Here is a 20698-nt window from a genome sequence, read left to right on the forward strand (position 1 = left end):
TACAAAGTAGGCGGGAATAGCAGACATGCCAGGGACTCTGATAAAGGAGAAAGAGAGAATACACACACCTGGGATTCTAACTAGATAAGGAGAACTCTACTTCACTATTCAACTGTCTTAAGACAAGACTAACAGTCAAATATTTACTTAAGCTCCTGGGGCTATCTCCTGGAACAGTTACAAAAGGTCACATTCCTATGGTAGGGAGCGAGAAGTGGCCACATTCTCATGGTAATATTTTCTTTCATTCCCCCATTTGTTTTTTTTGGGAAGTTCTAATCATGGAACTTCTGGCTCTATGTATTCATTCTCATGGCTATCGTCTCGGCAGAGAGACTGGTAATGCTGTCTGAGCATTAATACTTGTACAGCACTCACTCTCTCCCGGACGAAGGTGACTATACGGTTGAGAATGTAGGGCCCAAAGGTAAGAATTAGAAGCAGTATAATAAGAGGGCCTATTAAACTGGAAACGAGAGTGGTGAACCAAGGTGATCGGCTGTACCAACTTTCTTTTTTTTTTTTTTTTTTTTTCACAGACTCAATTCACTTTATTATTGCATAAAAACCCTATGTTGTAGCCACAGCTGGAGCCTGGGTCCTCTGCACAGAGACTCTGGTGTGGGTCTTGACAAGATGGTCAGTGAATTCTTGGTAAGGAGACTTGGTGAACACTGTCTCTTTCCAGAGATCAGGAGTGAGATAGCTGTAGGTCTTGGAAATGGCATCAAAAGTGGCCTTGGCAAAGTTGAGATATATCTTTTCTCTCTGCCCATTAAGGCTGTACCAACTTTCAAACCATCCTTGATGGGCCTCCCGATCTCGTTGTCTTTTTTCTAGTCTCTCCCTGAGTTTAGACATGGAGTCTTTTACCATACCAGAGTGATCTACATAGAAACAGCATTCTTCTCTTAGTGTAGCGCATAACCCTCCATCTTTTAGGAACAGGAGATCGAGTCCCCGTCTATTCTGCAATACTACTTCTGATAAGGATGTTAGTGACTCTTCTAGTTTTGTGATCGATTGTTCTATGGCTTTTAGGTCCTCATCTACAGCTGCTCTCAGTTCTTCGAGATACTGTGGGGTCTGGACAAGCACAGCCGTTCCTGTTCCTACTCCGGCCGCCACCCCTATACCCATCAGGACAGCTAGAGTAATAGAGACTGGTTCCCTCTTCTGTCTACGGGGTCTGAGATCGAATTCTGCCTCGATGACCACATTTCATTAAATAGTTTTGGCCAACCCTTTGCTTACATTTTCAACATCACTGTCTTAATCATCCCGACAGCCGCTTTTTGCCACATGGAGCAGTATTCAAAGGCGTATTTTCATCTCTATCTCAGTGCCTCTAAATACACCCCTTTTAAAATTCCAGTTTTATGCTTTTACATGTTATTGGGAACTCATACAAAGCCTATGCACTCATTCACAAAATATTAGAGCAGTTTTGCTTTTCCATTTGCCCTTTAGGTGTGTATTCAGGATTTCCACGGTGTAGCCACTATCGGACTAGGAATATCAGTATCAACTATTCTGTTAATTACTAGTTATTCTGTTTAAAAATCTTCTTTAAAATGGGGTTCAGAATGCCCAAATGTGGAGTTATATTCTAAGAGATAAATAATAAATTTCTTTATTTCATTTTTACTGATTTACTGATTCAGCTAGGTGACCCCAGTAAGTATTCAAAGCTAGCATGCAATAAGACCATTTCCAACTAATAGGTTTTCCTGAAAAACTTTATTTTTTAAAGTAAAGGAATTAAGGAAGAGCTCTGAAATAGAGACTTCACAAGAGATCTGATATACAGCCACTCACCTTTTCTGAGGAATAATTTTGAGGGAAGACTTGATCTTATAATAGAGCGGGCACGTTAGTTCACTGCAGAGTGAACTAATACCTTTTGTAATAATCTGGATAGAACTAGAGACCATTCTTCTAAATGAAATATCATAGGGAGGGAAAAACAACCACCATATTGCTCACTATTACATTAGACTAGTCGATAAACACCCATGCATAGATTTGTTAGCAAAGTTCAACAGAAAGCAAGCGTGTGGGCAGGGGCTGGAGAGAAAGGATAAATTCACAACTAACAGGTACAATGAAGGCTGGAACTCCATGCAGGTGAAGAACGCACTTATAATTTTGACCTTCTGGATTCTGACAATGCCACGCTTTCCCTCTGCCCCATCAGCATGTAAAGAGAATGCTTTTACTGTGAGGACCTTGAGGATATAACATGGACTAATAATAGATTGGCATGTTTCAAATCAGTGTAGGTGAAAAGGTTCCAATAATTAGGCATGCCCAAAAAATTGAATGGGCAAGAGTGAATTTCCTGTCCATTGACTGAATCAAAAAGAAGCTGGACCACCACTAAATTAAGATATTGCCAAGGGGATTTAAAGTGTCAAACAAGAGACTGGGCTGGATGATGTCTATGGGTCCTTTCATTTAATGAAATATAACTATCACTACTGAGTAACTACTAGCTAATATATACTGAATCCTGTTGTTTACTTATTTTATTTCTAATGTTTATCTCTACTTTATGTTGTTAAATATTATCACTACCATTTTATAGATATAGAAAAAGTAATTGAGGCTCATGCAAGGCAACTAACTGGCCAGGGTCACAAGAGTTTTCTAGTGGCTAAAACAGGATTTGAACTCAAGCAGGTTCCACCGACCACTTTCTAATAAATTTCACACACGTGGCTCTGAAATGTTTTAATTATGGTCATCTCATAGTGCCTGATTCCAGCTAATTGTTGTTTCATTTCAACTTCAGCCCTTTTGATTTTTTTTTTTTTTTTTACAAAGTAAGGGACGAGGAAAGACAATGAGATGAGATGAAGAAAAAGTGGTAACATTTAACAATAGTGACCTATTTATCAAACTGATCCATAGTCCTATGATACTGACCCATAGTCCCATGATACTGATCCATGGTCCCATGATACTAATCCATAGTCCCATAATACTAATCCATAGTCCCTGCCATTTGGACATGCTGCTGCTTCTGTCAGGAGTGCTTTTTCATTAGCTACCGGGTACCCTGGATACTCTGCTGAGAATGTTTCTTGGGTCCACCTTGAGAGAGAATTCTCTTGAATATCAAGATACACTCCTGAATATCTCCACAACATGTGTATTGTTGAAGCTCACAACATACTGTTCTACCTCTTCATGGTTGCTAATTTGTCTGAATTTCTCCAAGGACAATAATTTAATTTATTCATTTTGTGTTTATTTTACCTAGCAATAGATGTAATAGTAAGTTTCAAAACCATATGTTCTTGAGACAATGTTGTATATTAGAAAAAATACAACATGTTACATCAATTCCTGGTTTGTGATGATGAACAAGATTGTTAGGTCCATCTGGATGTCCCCTGGGGCCCCAGTTCCAGTGGGGAGAATGAGTACCAGTAACAAGTTGAGCCAATCATGGAGTGATCACAGACAAAAACTAATCACACATTTATCGCAAAGTGAAAGTACATCTCAAAGGAAGAGACAAGTCATGGTCAGGGAGTGGAGAAAGACTCAAAATTTGATTGTCTTTTATACATTCACTAGCGTGTCCCATTATTCTCCTGGCATGATTGGTTACTGTTTCCAGCCTTTGGAGTGACGGACAGGTTGTGTTTATATAACAGATTACTTAGCATGTTAGGTTATACTAAGCATAACAGTTTCCTGACTACACATGGGTGTTCTTAGAATCCTTCATGAAAACTCTCCATGCCATGCTAATTAGATGGCAACAAGCTCCACGTCAGGGAAAAGTCTAACAGCTCCTTACTGTCGTTAGCTTGGTTTCTAGCTTTAATCTGGTTCTAGCTCCTCTCCCTTAGCTGCTTCCTTGCCACCTGTTTATCCTCCAACAGACCTAACAAGAACACATCATTTTTCTAAGCCTTGTTCCCAGAGAGAAGAGCTTCAAAAACGAAGTGGTCAGTGGTTTCAAACACTGTACTTTGACATTATTACTTAATTTTTCTAAGCTTAATTTGTCCCAGAGCCTTCTCAGTAGTTTCTAACACTATGCAAAGTTAAAAGGGCCCATTGACTTCTGCACAACTATCATTAGTGACCATTTTTTTTATTTTGTATTAAATCATAGCTGTGTACAATAATGCAATCATGAAGTACAGAGTGCTGGTTTTATATACAGATTAAAATATTTTCATCCATTTTGAGACAAGTATCAGAGGCATAGAGAGGGTTGAAGTAGGTTGAAGTAAGCCAAGTATTATGCTGAATGTAAGGAACAGGAGATGGAAAGGACAGACAATTCTTTCCATGGACAATAGATACAATTAATTGTTGTATTCATAGGAGGTTGGTTTATTTGTTTGAAGAGGGGGAGATTTGAACATACAGTATTTAAATGCTTAAAGGAAAGAGGCAATATAGACAAGTTAATGAGGAAACAATCTGTACAGCAAGATCGTTGAGTGTCTCCTAGTTGGGGAATGGCATGGAAACAGAAATAGAAATATTTGAGACAGAGGAGGGACCCCAAATCTTTCTTTTTCAACATGATTACAGTGGAAAGGATAATGCAAATTAGACAAGGTTACAGGCTAATAGGTGGTAAGAAATTGAGGCAGCTACAGTCACAGCTGCAAATGGGAAGGGTGTGGATCATTTTCATATGCTTAAAAAGTAATTGGTAGCAGAGGTACACCATAAGAGCACCTGCTGGGGGTGGGGGGCGTCAACTCTGGATTTAAATTCCGGCTCACCCTCTTACTAAGTAATTTAATATGTCAGTGCCTTGTTTCTCAGTAATAATAATCTTGCACTTAACCATTCCTTGAGTGGTTCAAGGAATTGATCACTTAATATATTTACATTCACCTAACAGTCCTGTGCATCAAATAAGCTCCGTACGTTTTCCGGTATTAGTGCATGAAGCGAGGTTTGTCCTACTTCTGGAGAAGGTGGATTCAGAGAATGTAATAGAGGGGAGGCAGATTGAAAGGAAGATTGCAGCACATGAAAAAGAGCCAGTGCAACATCAAAGTGGTGGGCAGCGTGGAGGACCCAGGTTACATCTGAAGTCATTAGATGGATCTCAGCCTGGTACAACTAGATGAACAGCGGACAGTTTGGTTGGCCCACTATGGGACAACAATGAGGTGATGGAATTGAGAACCCTGACCACCCACAGACGGAAGCGAGAGTCCCTGGAATCAAGGCTAGATATGTGAAGAAATGAAGGGCGCTTTCTAAAGAGCAGCGCTAAGCCCTAGAGAAGATGGAAAACTGGTATTAAGTGTTTTTCTAAGCGAGAGGAATAAGATATGGGAAATTAAGGCAATCTGACAGCCATAATTGTAGGACACTCTGAGCACAGCTAGAGGCCTTGCTCTGGGACTAGAGGCAGCTAAGGGAAAGGGCGGGGCACCCGGGAGGGGAATAAAGAGAATTGTGATGGGTGGGGCGAGGCGAGGTTTGAGGGGCGCGCAGCGTGCGCCCCACAGTCACCTGGTCTGGGTCGGGAAGTAGGCGCCCGGGGAGCCCTGCAGCCCTGAAGCATGTGCCTATGCTGCGGGGAAACCGAGCCTTCCCAAGTCATCCCAGTGAGTGCGCTGCGGCCTGGCCCTCGCCTCTGCCTGCCTGCCCGGGGTTTTGCCCTGTAGGTCACGGCATCCTTAGCCACGCGCCTGCCCTTCCAGCTGTCGCGCAAGTGGTTTGGTGCAGCCGGGTGGGAAACCCCAGATGAAGTTGACAGAGGAGCTGCTGGGCTGTTGGCCCGACCTGCGCTGAGGAGCAGCCCCGCCCAGAGCTTTCTGGGGAGCAGGCACGGTTGATGAGCTGTTCCTTGAAACGCCCTGAGAAGGGCGGGGTGGGGGGTGGAGTTACAGAAGGAGGGAGCTAAATATTCAGCTGTGGACGAGATTGCTTTGGGGTCTTTGGGTTAAAAAAAAAAAAAACTGGATTAAAATGAAGGAAGGGAGAACTATATAAGGTACAATTTGAAAGGGGAAGCGGTGGGAACGTCATAAACTGCAAAAGCTCCCTTGTACTTGAGGAAAACCAAACCAGGTTTCCGCTGCTTTATAAGCCACATCTAGCCTGTGGGGTGCTGGATCCTTTCAGGAAGGATGAAGAGGCACCAATTAAGTCTCTTTCCAGCAGAAACACGATCTGCGGATTTCTTGTACACCTTTCCCCTCTATCAGAGATCTCATACTCCGCTTGTTCCTGCAAAGTGGTTTAAAGCTTGTTCTTTTTGCACATGAGGCTGCCTCCGCCCTCCACCCCAATTTTTACGTAGATGTTCTTAAGTTCTGATCTTACCTCTTGCAGTTGAAACAATGCTTATAGAATACATAAATAAATGCTTATAAAATACACAAATAAAAATATTGGATTTCTATTATAGTAACTGATTTATCTGCTTTCTCATGATTTTTACGTGGCTGTGTTTTTAAATTTTGCATATTATGCAGGAAAGACCAAGAAGGCTACATCCTGCAGAGATCACTGAACAGCAGGTAATGTTAAATAAAACATTAAACATTCAAGTTGTTTAAACATCGTGCTTTTAATTTGTTATTTTCTATTAATGATTGTAACATGATAAAACCTTGATTAGCCAGATACTTCTGGGGTACCTTTCCTAGGACTCTGGAACCTTGAGACTGCCATTGAAATGGGTCTTAACTAGGGTAAACTAAACGGCTTATATTCTTGTTTTTTAATGTAATAGTTGACACATGTTCAAATATTTAGCATATATCCTTTTTAAATCAGAATAATAAAATGTATCTCCACGTTAAGAATGAAAACATGATGAATGTCCTTGAATCCAGCTAGGGAAAGTTTACCTAATCTACCTACGTTATCTCTCCCAAATGCAACCACAATCTTGACTTTTAATTTTATCGATCTCTTCCTCTTCTTTAATAGTACAGTCTGTTAAATATATGCCTCTATAAGTGTAAGCGTATGATGAACGCTTTCTTCTCAATTTTGTTTCCTAAAATTGATCTGTATTGCTATAGTTATAGTCCCTTTATTTTCACTGTTGCTTAATATTTTGTTGTGGAAAGTATAACATTTTATTAATCATTTCCCTATGATTAGCAGAGCTACCCACGCATTCTAGAACATGCTTTCTTTGCACATGCACTAGAGGTTCACTTGATCATTTAGACAGGAGTAGAATGGTTGGATCATTGGGAGGATAAATTTTTCATTGTTATAAAGGAATGCTACATTGTTTTCAAGGCAATTGTACCAATTTGTACTCCCCCTGGCAGCAGACAAAGAAGTTCTTGTTATCCATTTCCTCTCTATCTAATACTGTATTTCATTACCTTCAAAATACTTAATTTCATCCACGAGGTCTCTGCTACTTTGTAAATGCCTTGTGATGGTGACATAAAAAATTGTGTGTGACCTGCAACATTTAAGGAGAAAGAATTGTTATAATAAAGAAAGTCTCCAGGTGTTGCTAACAAATATTACCTTTAAAGTAAAAGTAAACATATGTATCCATGAGTCTGGATCTGTCTAAATGTGCATAGTAATCAACAGTTAGCAGAGGTTCTCAAACTTTTAAACAGAGGGCCAGTTCACTATCCCTCAGTCCATTGGAGGGCCGGACTATAGTTTAAAAAAATACATGAACAAATTCCTCTGCACACTGCACATATCTTATTTTGAAGTAAAAAAAACAAAACAAAACGGGAACAAATACAATCACACCGCCTCATGTGGAGTTTGAGGAACCCTGGTTAAGAGTCTCAGTTGAAAACCCTGCTCATACCCCGCGTTTTTGTCTGCCTATAAACCACATATGTAAAAGAAAGTGTTTTTTTCATCATCCTAGGTAGATCTGTAAGTCATATGCATTGATTGTGTTTATCACATTTTTTACTGAGACATATCAAAAATGAATCAGCATGTTAACCCTTATATTTTATAAAGAGTATGATTTGTTTTCTTTCTGTAATTTTCCTAAAGCTTGCTGATAAACGTATTCAGTACATGAAAAACCTAAAGAGAGAGAAAAGGAGATTGAGTAAACAGTTTGCAAACCCCAACCCCGTTCAAGATCCGGGACTGCTAGTAAGTACAGAGGTTTCATTGAAATGAACTGATCCTTAAATGTAAGTGACGACTTCATTGTTAACTTACGTAATATTTGCTTTATTTTTTTTTACCTTTTAGTTTGAGAAATTTATAATTCTAGTTTTAAATATCCTCCAAACCAGTTCTCATCTATTATTAAAATCTTCTTTGCAGTTATCCTGGAGGTATTAATGAAAACAATGCTATGTTTGAAACTAGTTGGTTCTGGATTTCAGTTCTTGCTTTGCCGTATGTTAGCTGACTGCCAAGGTTATTCAGTTAAATCTCTTGGATCACAACATTTGAAAAATAAATAACAAAGTCTCTTGGAAAATAATTGTTAAGTTTAGGTTTAAACACTTGCAACATCAAGAAACTCTCAACATCAATCACAATTTATTTCATCTGTTGATACCTTGACAAGGATTTAAAAGTTCTAGCATATAATAACAATCATATTTCATCAATTAGTTTTTTGCATTTAGTATTAATTATATCTTTTGTAGCTAGCCATAAATGCCACGGACCTTCCATTTGAAAGTACTTTAGATATTTGAGAATAAATTTTACTTTCCTCCAATTTTAGGCTTTTCTTCAGGGTAAATTTTCATATTTTCTTCATCCATTCCTCTTTCAGCCTGTGGTCTTATTTGGGCAATCTTTAGATCTGAATCAGATGACCTATAGAAAGATTTGGGGCAAGTTATACTTCCAATAATTAAGTTTTTATTGGTTTTTCCTTTTGGAAATATTTTATAAGCACAATTAAGGAATAGCTATATTGGTTAGGAATTGAAAACTTTAGCTATTTATAACAGACACCCAACTGCACAGTGGCTTAACCAAATAAGATACATTTTTTTTCCTCAAACAAAAATTCCTGATCTAGGTATTCAGTGCCTGATACGGGGGGGTTCAAAAGTCATCAAGGAAAGTTCCTCTGACTTTCTGATCTTCCATATTTAACACATGGCTTTTATTCTCATGGTTTTGAAATGGTTTCTATATCTACAGCCATCATATCCACTTTCCAAAGGGAAAATTAAAAGATCATTGAAAAGGTGAAATGAATGTGACAGCTAAATCAGTTTCTTTTCAGTCATGAAAATGGCCTTTTAGACTATATATATATATTGTATATATGTATATATATAATGAGTTATTTTATAAACCTCATTGCAGTAAAATTGACATAGAATAAACTGCATATATTTAAAGTATATTTTTTGTTTTACTATGTGTCTGCCCATGAAATAAGTCAACCACAACCAAGATAATGAGCATATCCATCACTCTCAAAATGCTATTCTGCTCCTTTTTATTTTATTTAGTAGGCTATATTTTTGAGAAGTTTTAGCTATACAGAAAAAAAAAATGAGCAGAAAAGTGCAGAGAGTTCCCATATACTTCCTCTCATCTGTCCCCAAGAGTCTCTCATTGACATCTTGTATCATGATACATTTATTACAATTGATGAACTACTTTCAATACATTATTATCAACTATAGTCCATAGTTTACATTCAGGTTCTCTTTTTGCCCTGTGCAGTTCTAGTGGTGTAGACAAATGCATTCACTCTTTCACAAGGTGTCTGCTCATTTTTTGATCAGGTGTCTATTTTCTTTTTGTGTTTTGAGAGTTATTGGTATGTTCTGGATACCATCCTTTTATTAGCTATGTGTTCTGCAAACATTTTCTCCCGGCCTGTGATCCATCTTTTCATTCTTTTAACTGTTCTCCCAGAACAGAGTTTTAAATTTTAATGAGAACTAATTTATAAACCATTTCTCTCATGGATCATGCTTTTTAAAATATGTCTGGAAAGTTATTGCCAAATTCAAGGCCATGTAGATTCTCTACTACATCATCTTCTAGAGATTTTACAGTGTTGGGTTATACATTTAGGTCTGTGTTCCATCTTGAGATGACTAGAATAAGCTTTCTCAGATGCTCAGAGAACATAAGACTTGGAAAAGAGAAATCCTATGTTTAATGTCTCTGCCATTTCCTTTATGTTTAGAAATGACTTTGATCTTTCTCCAAACTGGTATCTTGGGTTTGTACCAATTTTTCTTGTTTTTAGTATTGGTTTTGAGACTCTTAGAGAATTGCTTTACATTGTATACATGTCTTGATATATTTGATAATAATGCTTTTCCTACCTGGCTTCTCTCTGAATATGACCTTACTTTAAGGTTATTTCTAGCTTTTCAGGATTGTTTTTATAGTCCTTTTTAAAAAGGTGCTGCTGGAGAGCTTTTCTAAATAATAATATAGCATGTATAAGCTTTCTTATTTAAATTTTAATTAAATTTCTTTTTTTTTCTTTTGTGTTTTAATCTTGTCTAGTGGTCAGTTTGATAAAGTGGAGTCCAGATGAAAGAAACCATGTTCCAGGCCAATATATGCGAATCTCTAACATCAAGTGACAGATCATGATTTGACTTCATCTGGAAAACAAATACAATACTCTGCCGTTCCAGCAAAATAAACACACTACAGGCATTGAATATCCAAGATACAGGCTCTAAAATTTTATGAAATACCATGTCTCCCTACCACTTTCTTTCCGTGGTAAATTTGAGATTCACTGCTTTTCAACAAATAGTAATGAATAGTGTAGGTAGGCTATTAAAATCTTATTCTCACATTTAAAGTGGTTCAGATGAATTCCTGACTTATGTAGATATTTATAATTATGCTTTAATCATAAAGTAAAAACAGATTTACTCTTCTGTATATTTATAATGACTTGGTTTAAACAAAATGTTTCAATTATTTAAACAGTTCCAGAAGAGAGTATGGTGGGTTGATACTGTGTGTTATGTGTTGCTAGTGTGATAATCTACACTGTAAATAAAATTTCAATTTAAGGTAAAATTTGAATACTGAACTAAAATTTACTTTTCTGTATGAATAAATGATAGTCATATCTATCTCTAAAATGCTGGCTTAATTACATAAATAGTTTCTAACATACAAATGGAATTATTATAATTATTTTCTAAATTAAAGAATTATGGGCACAATGGAAGGGTATATGGCACACTTTCTGGGTTTAGGACTCTACAACAGGGACTCTTCCTAACAAGTGCAAACATTGTAATGTAATTGTACCCTCACATTAATCCGAAATTGCAAAGTAAAAAAATAAAGAATTATAAACTATTGGATTAGCATAAATACTATATATGGGGAATGGCAGGTATTCTTTAAAATGTAATTTAAAATGTGCTATGAGGAGTTCTTTTACTGGAGGTGTGGAAGAGCCAGCATTATACTCTCAGAGTTAGCAACTAGAAAACAGGACGAAATATTTAAAATAATGGCTTTCTAGAAATTGAACAAAAGTCAATGATTCTTGAGATAACAGAAAAAAACAAGATGAGTCCCGTAATTATTAAGTAAGTGTGTGTAGGAGCACTACAGAACATGGTGCAGGGAAAGGGATCATAAGTAGAGCATAGCCATTTTCCTGAGTTGAAAATAAGTTGATTAACAGAAATAAAAATTCAGGAAATATGATACCTGGAAATTATAGGCAAGGGTTCCAGGTAAGGAACTATTCAAAGAACTTTGTATATCTGCATATTGGTTGCACTGAGCCTTTGCTGAATGGGAAACTGCATATCCACCAGGTGGAACTCAGCAAGGTCAAAACGTTTACTCTATTTGGCTTCTCCACAAGGCCAGGTAGTGGAGGATTGGTTAGCTGTAAGCTGAACAATCCTCCGTTTCACACTTGCAAAGTAGGTAGGCATTGACCAGCCAACATGGAAAATCCTTGTTTATGAAACAGGGCATTTCGTAGAGCGGCCAGAAGAGTCAGGTGTTAGTCATAGAACTAAATTATCTCCAGAACACAGTGTGACTCTAGGCCGGGCATAAGGGTGCTTAAAAGTAAGTTTGAAATAATTGGAATTGCCTGCAAGTAACTTCCCACCAGAACAAAGGGCAACACTTCAAAGAAATATTAAAAAATTCACATTCTTGACATATATCATGTCTAGTATCCAATAAAATGCTGGCATGCTAAAAGCAGGAAAATACAAGGCAAAACTGGGGGCCAACCAAATCAATAGAAACAGAACAATTAGAAAAAGTAATTTGAACACACAAATATGTTAACTATGAGTATTTTAAGAAAAACATGAACATAAGGAAAGAAATAAAATTAAGAAGTAAATGGAATTTTTAGAACTGAAAATATCTGAAATTCAAAAATTCACTAAATGAGATTGATAGCATAGTAAATGCATAAAAGGAAATGAACTGAAATGGAAGATATAATGGATACGTTCATAAAAACAATCTGAACTGCCCATTTGTTTATTTTTGTTGTTGTTGCCATTGCCATGGCAGTCTTCTTCATGAAGTCTTCCCCCAGGCCAATATCTTCCAGTGTTTTTCCTATGCTTTCTTTGAGGATTTTTATTGTTTCATGCCTTAAATTTAAGTCCTTTATCCATCTTGAATCAATTTTTGTGAGTGGGGAAAGGTGTGGGTCCAGTTTCAGTCTTTTACATGTAGACATCCAGTTCTCCCAACACCATTTATTGAATAGGGAGTCTTTCCCCCAAGGTAAGTTCTTGTTTGGTTTATCAAAGATTAGGTGGTTATAAGATGTTAGTTTCATTTCTTGGTGTTCAATTCGATTCCAAGTGTCTAGGTCTTTGTTTTTGTGCCAGTACCATGTTGTCTTGACCACTATGGCTTTGTAGTACAGACTAAAATCTGGTATGCTGATGCCCCCAGCTTTATCACAAAATCTCAAAACTGCAGATGCTGGCGTGGATGTGGAGAGAAGGGAACACTTTTACACTGCTGGTGGGACTGCAAACTAGTACAACCTTTCTGGAAGGAAGTATGGAGAAACCTCAAAGCACTCAACCTAGACCTCCCATTCGATCCCGCAATCCCATTACTGGGCATCTACCCAGAAGGAAAAAAATCCTTTTATCATAAGGACACTTGTACTAGACTGTTTATTGCAGCTCAATTTACCATTGCCAAAATGTGGAAACAGCCTAAATGCCCACCAACCCAGGAATGGATTAACAAGCTGTGGTATATGTATACCATGGAATACTATTCAGCTATTAAAAAAAATGGAGACTTTACATCCTTCGTATTAACCTGGATGGAAGTGGAAGACATTATTCTTAGTAAAGCATCACAAGAATGGAGAATCATGAATCCTATGTACTCAATCTTGATATGAGGACAATTAATGACAATTAAGTTTATGGGGGGGGGAAGCAGAAAGAGGGATGGAGGGAGGAGGGTGGGGCCTTAGTGTGTCACACTTTATGGGGGCAAGACATGATTGCAAGAGGGACTTTACCTAACAATTGCAATCAGTGTAACTGGCTTATTGTACCCTCAATGAATCCCCAACAATAAAAAAAAAAAAAAACAATCTGAACTGAAGCGAACAGAAGATTGGAAAAATAATTAGTGCTCACTGATCCCCAAGACCACATCAACTGGTCTAACATTGAATAATAGCATGTGCCAGGATGGGGGGACATGGGAACGAACAAAAAACATTTCAAGACTTTTCTAAATTTGATGAAAACTAAACCCACAGACCTGAAAGCTTAAAGAATATCAAGCAAGATATAGACCAAACCTTCCCAAATTTCCTCATAATCAATTTTTTCAAGAAAGAAAAAAGGAGCACGGAGAAGGGGCACAATGTGGAGAAACAACGAGAAAGCCACGAACCTCATTGTACATTCTAAGCCATAAAACAGTGAACACACATCAATAATTCTGAGGAATTTTTAGGAATAAAAGAATGGGGGGAATAAGATAAAACAAAAACAGACAATGTAAAGTGTTAAGTAAAGCAAAAATATTTTTCAAAACTGAAGGAAAAAGGTAAGTTTTATTCAAAAATGCCATTAAAAGAATGATACAAAATATGTTCGTTGATCACAATGCAAATAATGAAGAAACATCAGGAGAACTGCTAACATTTGAAAATTAAGGATGTAAACAATGTAAAGAAGCAATTGTAATGGAAATTAGAAAATATTTTGTAATGAATAAAAATGCAGTACAAATTACATTTTTTATTTGTGAATAAAGTGCTTGCAGAAAAATGTATAGCTCTTCTTGATGAGAAAAAAAACCTAAAATCAATTTTGTCTTATATATTATGAAAATAGGAAAAAGAGCAAATTAACCCAAAGTAAATAGAAGAAAGGAATTATGAAAATATAACTAGAAATAATGAAACTCAGTTACAAGAGGGACTTTCCCTAACAAATGCAATCAGTGCAACCTAATTCTCTGTCCCCTCAGTGTATTCCAATCAATAAAGAAAAAAAAAAAAAGAATGAATGAATTAGAAACAAACACTAGAAAAAAATAAATGAAAGTTTAAATTGTATTCTTAAAGATTAATTTAGTAAACTTTGTTAAGATGTATTTATTAGACGGAATGATCACAAATGAAAGAAACCATACAACTAGCCGTTAGCTACTTAAAGAGGGGATTAAAGTAGAACATCTCTATATGTAAGAAAATAGAATTGAAAATCTTCCTATAAGGGATTGTCCAGTCCTCAATGGGTACACTAGTGATTTCTATCAAAGATTTAGGAAATTTTAAACCAATCTTACATGAACTTTTTCATAAAATAGAGGAAGAAGGAATGCGTCCTAAGTCACGTTTTAAAATGTGTCTGAGATTTGTTTTAATAAGATATGCTAGTACCTGCAAACATGTGAATGTGGTGAAGAAAGAGGTTTTTATTATAGACACAGTAGCCAAGAACCAGGAGGCATGTCATGGCACACAGGGAGGGAAAGAAGCTAGGTGATCAGGTGGAAAGATTTTGAAAGGGAGAGAGAGAGAGAGAGAGAGAGAGAGAGAGAGAAAGAGAGAGAGAATGAACTTCATTAAGGTTTTCCTGGGAAGGAATGGGAGAGCAAGGTAAGGGAGCTTAAGACCTTTAGGATTGAATAGTTTGAACAATTTCAGTGTGCTCTGGGCTGTAACTTGTTCCTAGTTGTTAACTACCTGCCCTGGGGTGATTTAGGCCAGAAAGATAATGTGCCGGAGTATAGGAACTTGAAAAAAGGAAGTGAGTGAGAGGACAGGCTGAATGGTTGGTCTGTATGTCAAAGGTTTGCCCTCTGGACAAATTGTTTACTATCTCTAGGAATTTACTAACCTTGAAATAGGCAATTCCTCCCTGGGTTTACAAAATCCCAGATGCCGGCATATTAAGAATACAGAAAACACACATTATATAAGTTTTAAAATTACATATCTTATACATGTGTCAACATATAACCCTGTATCCTATAAATATATACAATAATTATGTGTCAGCTAAAAATCAAATGGAAAAAACACACACCACAGATTCTAGCAGAAAATCCTGGCCATACTCACACTACGAACAGGGCCTGAGTAGTTACACCATCTGGTACAGAAACTCATGGTCTGCAATACTTCACTAAAGTATTATACCACACTACTGAAAACTGAAAATGATTAGCAAGACCCAATAGTTGATTGAATAAGTAATGGTTGATCTTAAGGGGAAGAAATTACAGAAAGTAAGAAAATAGAACTTATACAGAAGCCAGCATTAACCTGATATCAAAAACCAGATGAAAACATTACAAACTAATAACCTTAGGAAAGAGACTCAATTTTATTTTAAAAATACATATTAACAAACTGAATGTAGCAATATATAAAAATCATAATACACATGACCAAGTAGGTTTATCCCAGGGATACAGAATGAGTTTGACATTCTGAAATCAATAAATGCAGAAAAAGCATTTCAAAAGATTCTTGGTAGAAAATAATTTCAAGTAGAATGGAGTTTTCTCAACTTGCTAATGAGCATCTAAATCTATAAAATATCTGCTACTAACATCATAGTTAATGTTCAAAGTTTTGGTATTTTTCTTCTACAATTGGAAACTGCTCTTACATCTTCCATTCAACATTGTACTAGTACTAACCTAGTAGGCTGGATAAAGCACTAACGACAGATAAGAGGCACAGGTATGGAAAAGGAAGTGTCTCCGTTTGGCAGACGGTACACTCATCTATGATGTGTTAATAAAGCCTAAGAAATCGACAAAACGAATGCAACCAATACACATTTAACAAGGTCAAGGGATTTTAGATACTATACTAGTAAAAGTCAAAAATAGGAATGGGGGAAAACATGGTACACATTGAACTAAATTTAATGACATATGTGCAAGACATTCACTAAAAGTGACAAAATTTAACTGAGGGAAAGAAGACCTAAGTAAATTGATATGGCTAATACATTATCAAAACCTTGATTTATAGGTACAATGCAATCCCAATCAAAATACTTGCAGGCTTTAGGGGGGTGTGTGTGTTGTGTGGAAATTGAAAAGTTTATTCTTAAATTTATACAGAAACTCCAAAGTCCTAGAACAGCTAAAACAATTATGTAAAAGAACAAAACTGAAGGACGGAGTCTATCGAATTTAAAGCATAGCTTACATGAAGGTTTAGGCAGTGCGGTAAGGGCATAAGAATACACACAAAGCAATTCGCACACATTGAGAGTCTACAAATAGCCCCATGTGTATTTGGTAAATTTATTTTCAAGCAAAGGTGACACAATTATTCGATGGAGGAAAGGACAGTTGTTTTTAAAAAGCACGCTTTAACAACTGATTGTCCTTTTGGAAAAATATAACCATTAAACTTTATTTCGCCACATAAACAGAAGTTAATGTAAAATAGCTGATAGACCTTTTTTTAGAAATATGCAATTCTATAGCTATATTCATAAACATATAATAATGCAATTATAAAAACCCATGGATAAAAAATTTGATTTTTTAACTTAAAACTTATTTAAAAGTAAACATTAAGAAAATGAAGAAAAGTCAAAACTGGGAAGAAACATTTATAATACCCATATCTGGCAAAGTACTTGCATCCAGAAAGTATTTCAAAAATTAGCACTTAACCAAAGGGTGTAAAAAACAAATGAATGAATAAAACAATTGAAATAACAGAAGAGAAGACAGACAAACAGCAATTAGTAGATGAAAATGTTGGAAGTACAAATTAATAGCACTATACAGCCACCTGAATTGGTAAAATTAAAGACTGACTATACCAAGTGATCGTTTGGATGAGAAACAATTAGTACTGTCTAATGTTTCTGATGTGAACGGAAACAGTACAGGCCCTATAATTTAAAAAGAATCCAGAACTATTGTTCATACATTTTAAATATGACTCCGTTACACTATTCTGAGCATTCAATCAAGAGATATCAAAGAAACTTGTTGACACAAATAATCGCATAACACCATTTTAGAGCACTGTTTATAAAAGCCTGAAAATGAAAACAGCCCATGCATCCATACATTAGGTAAACTGACTTTTGAAATGTGATGTATCTATTAAAATGGAATATTATTAAAAAAATAATCTATACAATAATATTGATGAATTTCAAAATGTATATAGCAAGAAAGGAACTAGATTAGACATACATGTAATTCTATTTATATAATCGCTACAAAAATAGTCAATCTATAGGAATAGAAAGCAAATCAGCATTTGTCTTGGGCTAGGGTGGAGTTGTAGGTTTGTGGGTTGTTAAAGTGACACAAGGTAAGCTTGGGGGGGGTAATAAAAAGAAATTACCTTTTTTATGCTGTTTACATGAGTATGTACAATCATTAAAAGCAGAAGTAATGCCAGAGAAAATCTGCACCTGCCAGAGTTAAATAGGAAGAGGAGACCTTACTCAAGACTATTGTAACAGGGGAGAGGGAGAAGATTTTATTTCACTGAAATAGAAGGCAGGAGAGTTTTTAAGCCCTGAGGAGACCCAGTAGAAAAGTGCAGTAAGACATTAGGGGAGGAGGTTGGCCAATATTATTGACCATCTGGATTTGCTGATTGGTGCTTAGGGAAGTTAGGCTCCTAAGCTCTCAGGGTGCTATCTTTATTAACTAGTGCATTTCAAAGAGATGACACCCAGGTCCTGGAGAAAGGGTGTAAAACTGGTAAATGTTTGTTAGCCATTCGTCTGTCATCTTTAGAGAAAGTTCTATTCATGTCTCTTGCCCATTGATATAAGGGATTGTTGGCTTTTTTCATGTGGATTAATTTGAGTTCTCTATAGATCCTGGTTATCAAGCTTTTGTCTGATTGACGAATGGCTAACAAACACATGAAAAAATGTTCATCATCTCTATATATTAGAGAAATGCAAATCAAAACAACCCTCAGATATCATCTAACCCCAGTGAGAATGGCCCACATCACAAAATCTCAAAACTGTAGATGCTGGCGTGGATGTGGAGAGAAGGGAACACTTTTACACTGCTGGTGGGACTGCAAACTAGTACAACCTTTCTGGAAGGAAGTATGGAGAAACCTCAAAGCACTCAACCTAGACCTCCCATTCGATCCTGCAATCCCATTACTGGGCATCTACCCAGAAGGAAAAAAATCCTTTTATCATAAGGACACTTGTACTAGACTGTTTATGGCAGCTCAATTTACCATTGCCAAAATGTGGAAACAGCCTAAATGCCCACCAACCCAGGAATGGATTAACAAGCTGTGGTATATGTATACCATGGAATACTATTCAGCTATTAAAAAAAATGGAGACTTTACATCCTTCGTATTAACCTGGATGGAAGTGGAAGACATTATTCTTAGTAAAGCATCACAAGAATGGAGAAGCATGAATCCTATGTACTCAATCTTGATATGAGGACAATTAATGACAATTAAGTTTATGGGGGGGGAAGCAGAAAGAGGGATGGAGGGAGGAGGGTGGGGCCTTAGTGTGTGTCACACTTTATGGGGGCAAGACATGATTGCAAGAGGGACTTTACCTAACAATTGCAATCAGTGTAACTGACTTATTGTACCCTCAATGAATCCCCAACAATAAAAAAAAAAAAAAAAAAAAAAAACTGGTAAATGACTAGATTTATATCTTATTAAAGGAACAGAGAGCGAATTTAAAATTGCTAGTTTTAAAAATAGGTGGTCTAAAAATAGGAAGGTCAGAGGCCAATATTTAGGAAGAAACTTACCTAAAGTTGTCAAGCTAAGGAAAACATTAGGGTGATAGGGCTCAGAAAAACAGTGCCCCCAGATGAAGGCCTCCGCAGCAGAGGTTCTCTGACGCTCTCCTGCCCTCTTGCTTCTCAGCCCCATTCTTCCCTAAGTCTAGCCATAGAAATTAGAACCCTTTTTCCCCAAATTGGATCATAATGACATTCTCCTTTGATCTCTCAAAGCCAGTCACAAAACTTAAATTATTCTTCATAAAAACTGACCACAAAGTAATTATCTGATCTGCCTTGTTTGACTGTAGGCTAGAAGACCTCCTTTCTGGAAAGGACACTGCCCCCCACCCAGAAGGAAGGAATGCACACTCAGAGAAGCCAAGAAGAAGTCAGGCAGATGGGCCTTGCTGGGTTTTTCCACGTAGCTTGGGTTTTATCCAGTCATAGCTTTACATGACTGTCTGTACTCTGTTGAACCTAAACATAAAAATAGACAAGTTCCCCTGTTTCTTTAGGACCTTCATTCTGAAGACTCCCATTTGCACATGAGATAATTTATAAATTAGGTATAATAAGAGCTTAACGATAATTCATAATAATAAAAGGGAACAATGATAATAATGTGGTACCATCATTACTCTTGCACATTGGGGCCATTATTAAGTAAAATAGATTTGGAGACAAGCACTGTGATACTGTGACAGACAATCTCTGATAACACACCTGGCTTCTAAGTGGATAACAGGTGCGTGGCTTACACAGGGTAGATAACGCTGGGCAAAGGGAAGATCCACATGTTGGATGAGATAAAACAGGACTGTGTGAGATTTTTATAAGCTACTCTGAAAGATGTGCAACTTAAAGACTCATGAATTGTTTATTTCTGGAAATGTTCATTTAATGTTTTGGGCTGAAGTTGATCACAGATAACTGAAACTGTGGAAAGCAAAACCATGGATGGGGGGCCTACCATACACCTAACATGGATGTGTTGTATTTTTTATTTCAATGAAATTTATTTAAGAATAAAACCAAAATAAAATGTCAGTATGGACCTATTAGAATGACTAAAATTGCAAAAACAGAAAATACAAAGTTTGACAATAACGTGGGATAAACTCAGATACCTCATAGGTATGTAAAATACATTCCTAGTTAGAAGTTTAGCAGCTTCGTATAATGTTACCATTTGAATCAGCAATTCAATACCCGCATTTTCCTAAGACTAATAAAAATATGTGTCCACATAAAGACTTATACAAGAACATATATTCATAACGGAAAAATAATTGGAAACAACCCAAATACCCATTAATAGGAAAATTAATAAACAGACCATAGGAAGTGTTGGGAAATAATTAAATCATGGAAATCATATTAATAATAGTTTAAAAAATCTTCAGTGATGCAGAAAACCTCTCCACAAAGGCAAAGACAAATATTTTTATTTTTAAATAAGCATTAAACTGTAGTTTGTATCAGTGGCAATCTGCTAAAGAGATTGCAGTGAAAAAGAAATCTCATTAATTTATACGTA

At 36.6% G+C, this 20698-nt stretch overlaps 1 protein-coding gene across 1 annotated transcript; it reads left to right on the top strand.

The window, feature by feature from the left end:
• The first annotated feature begins 5552 nt into the window (after positions 1 to 5552).
• CCDC179 (coiled-coil domain containing 179) lies at positions 5553 to 10822 on the top strand. Its single transcript, XM_053562062.1, has 4 exons — positions 5553 to 5597; positions 6471 to 6515; positions 7990 to 8094; positions 10447 to 10822. The coding sequence occupies exons 1-4, from the start codon at positions 5553 to 5555 to the stop codon at positions 10456 to 10458; spliced, it is 207 nt and encodes a 68-aa protein (XP_053418037.1). The 3' UTR covers positions 10459 to 10822.
• The last annotated feature ends 9876 nt before the right edge of the window (positions 10823 to 20698 follow it).

This window comes from Nycticebus coucang, chromosome 14 (genome assembly GCF_027406575.1).
Source record: "Nycticebus coucang isolate mNycCou1 chromosome 14, mNycCou1.pri, whole genome shotgun sequence".
NCBI lineage: Eukaryota > Metazoa > Chordata > Mammalia > Primates > Lorisidae > Nycticebus > Nycticebus coucang.